The sequence below is a fragment of the Octopus sinensis genome, linkage group LG6 (assembly GCF_006345805.1).
Source record: "Octopus sinensis linkage group LG6, ASM634580v1, whole genome shotgun sequence".
In the NCBI taxonomy this organism is placed as follows: domain Eukaryota; kingdom Metazoa; phylum Mollusca; class Cephalopoda; order Octopoda; family Octopodidae; genus Octopus; species Octopus sinensis.
In genome coordinates, this window is record NC_043002.1 from 115,980,919 (window position 1) to 115,988,209 (window position 7,291).

General features: G+C 33.8%; 1 protein-coding gene across 1 annotated transcript in view; it reads left to right on the forward strand.

The window, feature by feature from the left end:
- Positions 1–7,082, forward strand: part of LOC115212986 (di-N-acetylchitobiase) — a 73,992-nt gene extending 66,910 nt beyond the window's left edge. The window contains exons 7-8 of the mRNA XM_029781853.2: positions 734–883; positions 5,593–7,082. Of these exons, the coding sequence (XP_029637713.1) occupies positions 734–883; positions 5,593–5,747 (305 nt within the window). The 3' untranslated portion in view covers positions 5,748–7,082. The remainder of the gene's footprint in view (positions 1–733; positions 884–5,592) is intronic.
- Positions 7,083–7,291: the final 209 nt, after the last annotated feature.

Consider the following 7,291-nt stretch of genomic DNA (forward strand, 5'->3'; position numbering starts at 1 on the left):
AATAGGAGATTCATTACTACTGATATATATATATATATATATATATATATATATATATTCTAATTATTTTCATTCTGATTTTTATGACATACTAGAGATTATTACTGATAATTCCAAATACTACTTATTTCCAATACATGCTATAATACTTTAGCAGTTTAATCTGCTAGCTGATCAGACCTTTGCCGATTCTATGCTGATGCTATTTTTGGCAACATTTGTATTTCACACTTGATTACATCATGCTTAAATATACTTTCCTATTATCATACTCCAAGTGCTATCATGACTTTTTGAATCTTCTTCAAATCAACCTAATTTGTTGCCTTCTATTGTTGAAAAAATACGATTTTCGTGTTCATCACTAGAATCCACTTTGCACAGTTTAACTTCATATTTGCTTCCTGTGTAACCATCTCTTTTGATATATTTTGTCGATTTCTTGACTTTTAATTATATTTTGTATTATTCTTCTCTTTCTTTTAGTTAGAACTTCTAACTTCTGTTTCTATATTTTGGCTAAATGTTTTCTCTGGCTTTCTTGTATTGTTTTCAGTGATTTGTTTAGTTTATCTTTATTTTTTGAAATCAGTTATTTTGGTGTTGAAGAGGAAAAGTAAGAGGAAAAAGTTAAATTGATTATTTGTTATTGTTACAGAATGAGAAAAAACCCAAATATTTACCATTTTGATAAGTAAAGTAAGAATTTAATCAATATTTTGGTTTTCTTTAGGTATAGCCCTATGGAGTGGAAATGATTTACAACATAGCTCTTCAAGCTGGTATGAAACATACAATAAAGTGATGTGGGGCTGGTTAGCTCATCAAGCATTAATGCATCCTCAGAAACCCAATTCATATGAAAATCTTAAAAAACTTCCACGTAAGTATATGATAGAAATAGTTAGCTTTTACATTAATACATTGTTATCATGTTGCTGCAAAAGGTGCAGAAATACATGAGTCTAATCTAGTCTGAGGTTATGTTGCAATACTATCTCTAGTTGGTAAACTATATTTGTGAAATAGTCTATTCTGTTTATGAAACACCAGAACTATTATCAGGTATCTATTAATGTTTTTGTTTTATATTATTATTGTTTGTGGTATTTTACTTGTTTTGCTGCTATATCACCTAGAGGGAAATAAAAACAAAAAAATAACATTGGTTACTAGTTACCAGAAACAGTCATATTGTTGTCAACCTGAAAATCATGCAGTTCAATTTATAGTTTGCTAAACTTTCTTTAGAAATATCTTTTGGTAGATTTGTAATTGTTTTGAAACCATTTTTCTTTTTGTTGATAATCTAGTATTACAATGATAGAAAGATTCTGAAGATAGAATAATTCCAACCGATATTTTAATGAGAAGAAAAAAACTCTCTGACTTTCTCAGTTTACATTGTAACATTTATGTACAGGGTAATGTTTAGCCCTACTTAAATGTAGATGTTCTACTAGAACAAATTTCACTGTGGTAGTTACCGTGAGAGACCCTCATATTGGCTTTTTGGTGCAAAATGCATGCTTGTTTATATCAGTTGTGGAGAGATAAATCCCTGCTCCCTCCAGCGCTGGGACCATCAGATCACATGATTTGGTTTTTTCAATGATTGACAATGCCAGGACAGGGAATGGCAAAAAAAGCTCTTGTCCCTCATAAATATTCCAACAGCAGCGCATTCTATCAGTCTATTTTTGCCAAACCACTATGGGGACATAAACAAACTAACACCACTGGTCAAGCAGTGATGGGATTACAAACACAAACATGCATGTGCACACACACACACACACACAGATGTATATAACAAGCTTCTTTCAATTTCCATCTAACAAATCCACTCACAAGGTTTTGGATGGCCTGAGGCTATAATGGAAGAGACTTGCCCAAGGTGCCACACAGTGGAACTGATACCAAGACTACTTGGTTGGAAAGTAAGCTTCTTACCACACAGCCACTCCTGTGCCAATTATATATATATATTGAAAAAATATAACAAGCCACATTCAGACTGTTGTCAATGAAACAATGTATTGCTTGAGTTATTTATTATTGTTTTTATGATATTTTATCTAAGATTGATTGTTGTTGGTTCAAATTAATGCACACAACCATTACGTTAGATCTTTTAGTATTTGTCAGTTTAGCTAGCAACATGGAAAACCATGATAACAGAGTTAACACTAGAAGAGATACCCTTTCTGGTGCCACCCACTCACCTGTTTCTAAGTGAAGTAGTAATCACTTAGTTTATCAAACCACAAATTGCCCAAACATAATTAATAAGCCTTTTTTTTTTGCTTTGTTTATAAAGACCACACAACATGTTGAGAAGCTCAAACATGCTTTTGCAGTTCTAGACCAATGAATGAAGCAACTATAAAGAGTAAGAAAAGTGGAACTATCAAGGAATTTACAAAAAGAAATTATGTAAACATTTTCCAGTTGAATTATAAACTTTTTTTTAATGCATTGAGTATCAAGTACCTGTATGAGTACTCATGTTCAATTCTGAACCATGATTCCACAATTCTGAACCATGATTCCACAGATCACAGTTTCAAGTAATTAAAATTTTGACACCATATTACAAATAAATGTTCAAGTGAAATCAACACTGTGTGTGTTTCTGAACATCTACTTGTGTCTTTCATGCTGCAATCATTTTAGTTTCAGCACACAGTCTCAGATCAAGACACCTGCTATGCAAGTACATCTCTGTGATTCCATTTAAATATTGATGAATCCAACCGTACAGTGTGCAGCAGAAAAAACTTCTCATATTTTACACAATTCTTTGTTGGAAACATGATGGTACCATCTGATGTTCTAGATGGTTCTCAGGGCTCTACTATTGAAGCCATCAATCCTTCTTGCCAAGGTCTGTGAGAGGGACTACATTTCTGCTCCATAAGGAGAATGGAGATGGCTGATGTGTTGTAGATGCAGAGCTTTGTCTTCTGAGAGATACAACAGTGCCATCAAAGGGGCCTCCATAGGGTGTACATGACATTTTCAACAAAGAACTGCATGTGCACATGCATCAGCCCACAGCCTCCCACCACATAGCTATCAGTTGTACGTGCTGGTACAGATATGTCCTCTATCTCCTGCTAGACCATCCTACCAGGGCTTTACTCTCATTTGACACAACAGCAGCAGGCTGGAAGGGGCTTCATGCCAGGCCCCACACCAGCTGGCTGGACATAATTGGAGAAGATCTCCAGAGGCTTGACGTCACCTTGGAGGATGCACAGGGGTTGGCACAGGATCACTAGCAATGGAGAGCACTTGTAGACCTGGTCAGCTTGATGCATGATAACGGCTCTGGGACCACTAACTTAGCAGGACCCCAGCCCCATCAGGCACTAGTGAGGTTAGCCAGGTGAGAAGCATCTTCATGTTTTACCCATTTTTTTTTTCTTTTTGTGCAAGGAGTGGTTCTTCATGGCTTTTAGATCTTTGTTCACAATTTAAAAAAGAAATTTTTTCAAGCAATATTTTCACAAACAAACCTGATTGTTGCTTTCAGTTTTAGGACGATTGAACCCTTTAGTTTTCATATTATTCTGTCAAATGTAATGCTTTGTATTCATATTGTTTTAAATTAATCTTGTTATTATTGCACAGTTTTCAGATTTCAATTTTGAGATTGTTTATTTGTAGAATGACATTGTAGGCTAGATGTGAGAGGTCAAATCTAGCTGGTTTGATCATAAAAGAAGTAGAATGTTTGGGCTGGATATCGCTGGTTTAAAGAGTTAAACTTGTATATTTTTTTTGTCTTTTGATTTTAGAAAAATGAAAATTTGATTAGAAGTTGCTCTAATTATATAATTTCATTTGTTATTATTCATATATGCAAAAAGAAGTTACCTACTTGATCTTCCCTGTTATTAGTATTATCTACTTGTTCACCTTTGAGCCATACAAAGGCTTTAGAAATACCTCTGCCACTTAAATCTTTCATCTTCTTCTGTCACTCTCAGTATGTTGCGGTCAATCTTGAGATTCACACTAACCCTTTTGTCCGAAACTGCTTCCCCCAGGAACTTTTCTTTATGTTTTTCCTGAAATTAAAAATATTTAGTCATCTATATTACTCAATGGAAGAGAATTTTTATCCTTTAGCATTTAAACCTGCCATATCCAGCCCAAATATTCTACCTGTTTTATGTTCAAACTGGCCAGATCTAGCCTTTCACACTAGCCTACAGTGTCATTCCAAAAACTAGGCAATCACATCATTGAAATCTCAAAGCTATGAAATACAATGTGAATAAATAAGCATTAGATTTGACAGAGTAATCTGAATGCTAAAGGGTTAATCATTGCTCTTCAATAATTACTCTTTCTCAATTTGTTAAAAATTATTTTGGTATTAGGACTTTGGACATATAGTTTATACTTAAAACACTTGGAATCGATTTCAGGGAAAGTTTTCTACTTTGTTAGCTTTTTCAGTGGGTAGCGAATAGACTAAGAAGTTAACAAGTTTTTGTGTTTTTTACTTTTATTAAAACTTTGTAAAGGAAATTTATGACTATAGATATGAAATCTTTTCTGTTTACTTTTGTCTTCATATGTAGCTTTGCTACTGTTTGTAGTCTGTACTTTATTTCAAGGTTAATGCACAATTAATAACTGTAGTTGTTGCTGGTGATGTTCATCCCTGTGCCTGATGAGTTAATGTGGAGTGAGCCGTTACACATTGTCTGTCACACACAGCTTATAAGTAGAACTAAATTTCTGATTCAATGGCAAGACAGAATAAAATGATTAGTAGATGTTTGGTCTTAGGTTGAACTTTTTTGTCTGTAGGGTGAACTGAAATAGAAAAATAAAATCTTCTTTCTCAAAACGCAGCAGTAGTAGATTTGCTTTCATGATTGAGAAGCACATAAGCCATCATGTGCTTGGTGAACAGTCAGATGACTTAAATATTTATTTTTAATATGCTCTGGCAGATTTGAATGTGCAAATACTAATCATTATTGTATTTTGTCATTAGAGGACAGCTTTTTTCATTACAAACCCGATTCAGTAGCATAAAAGGACTTTGAGACACCTAGTGTTTTGACACCATTGTTGTCTCCTCTGCTAAAGCTGCACCAGACTAATGAATCTAATAAAAGTTTGTGGCTCTTGTTTATAACTTCAAAAAACAAATGCCTTGCTAATGTGTGCTGATATCCATCAACTGTGCTGTTTAATGAGCATATGATGATTAATGATTGGCTGACAGATATCAGCAAGCATCAACAATTAATTTGTTTACTGAAGTTACAATCCAGAGTCACAAACTCTTATTAGATTCATTAGTCAAGGGTAGCTTTCACTGAGGAGACACAATGCTGTTGTAACACCAGGTGTCCTAAAGTCTCCTTGTGCTAATGAATTGAGTGTGTTATGAACACACTTTCATCTGAAAAAAGCCATTGAGAAAATACAACAGTGATTAGCATATTCATATTGGAATCTGCCAGAATGCAGTATGAATGAATATGTAAGTTATCATTTATTTATTCAGTTTTATTGCTTTTGTTGAAATTGTATTATTTATAGAATGTCAAATTTTGTTTCCAGAACTTATGGCTGGCATTGGAATTGGTTGTGTTCTCATTGGTGGACTTCTTGGTTTCATTTTTGGCTGGGGAGTTTTTCGACGTACTCACAAAAGAAACAGAAGACAGCCTTTTGATAAAGATATGGTTTACATGGAGGAAGATCAAAACTTGTGAAAACTGATAAAAAGAATGAAACATTTTTATAACAATGTAATTTTTCAAAAATTTGATGTTTTGTCACATATATGCTATTTTTGTTCGTTTGTTTTACTCCTTAAATTAGCTCCTTACAAATATTTTTATTGTTGTAAGAAAGGAAACTTTAGATCTGTCCATTTATTATTTCATTCTAGATGATATTTGTGCTAAGTTATTGAAATCGCTCATTGTGTTGTATTTGATAATTATTCTCTTTCAATCTGTTTATATTTTATATCTTTAAAGTTTAAATGAGCCTTTTTGCTTTTAAAGTGTTTTGTTTGTTGTTGGCTATTTATTAATGCTATTTGTTCCACCCATTTTTGGATTTGTTAAGTATTTTTTTATATTTGAAAGACTTTTGTAACACTGATATAGTTTTTATTACCAACATCTTCATTCCTTAAATTCTGATTTGTTTAACTCTTCTACTGTGGAAATCAGATATATTCCACTCAAAATTTCATTACCTTTAACTGCAGAAAGCATTTTTATATACCAATCCATCTTTTGTTAAAGAATGTCATGTTTGAAACTATTTTTTGTTGAGTTTATTGAGGCAATGTGACTTGCAGAAAACTACCAGTTCTATTTTTTGGAAGATATTAACATCATTACTGGAATAACCATGAAATTTAATTTTGCATTAAAGGGTTAATGTTTGCATTTCAATAAGAAATTGAATCCAAATATTTTTACTTAGGAATAACAGAATCCAATTCAAATTATATAAATAATTGTGTACAATATTTCTATCATCATTTCATAAAATGTAAATTGTACATTTTCCAAAATTGAGAGGTCTATTTTTTTAAATTTGTTTTTAAAAATTATATGGTAATGAAATATATAAACACTCTGTCTGTCTGTGTCTGCCTGTTTGTCTGCTTGTCTGCTTGCCTGCCTCCCTGTCTGTCTCTCTGTTTGTCTTTTTGTCATGATTGTTATTTTATGCCTGTTTTTTTTTTTTTATACTGGCATGGTTTTGAGGATCCAGTGAGTGAGGGGATCACATCACACTCCACTGTCTCTGTTTTTGCATGGATGCCCTTCCCAACACCAGCCATTTTATAAGAGCATTGGGGGCTTTTTCTTTTTTTCCCAAAGTGCAATCACTAGTGAGGTGATCTTGCAACTTGCAAGAAGAAAGAGTTTGAAGCAGTGGTTCCCAAACTTTTTTGGGGGCTGCTGCCCCATTGGCACACGGGTCAGATTCCTAGTGCCCCCAACCCACTCACCACCACAAACAGATCACTTTCTGAAGCAAATTCAAAACAATTGTTTTTCACAAATAAAACTTAACCTGATCAACCCATTATTTTGTTCTTTTTACACTCACCACTCCTTTGTCCCCACTTTCCTTCACCTCCTCCCCTATCACCCCACACCCAGGAGAGCTTTTGGGAACCACTGGTCTAAAGGCTCCCCATGTCTGAAAGAAGAATATGAGTGAAAGAGAGAGAGAGAGAGAGAGAGAGAGAGAGAGAGAGAGAGAGAGAGAGAGAGAGAGAGAGTGTATG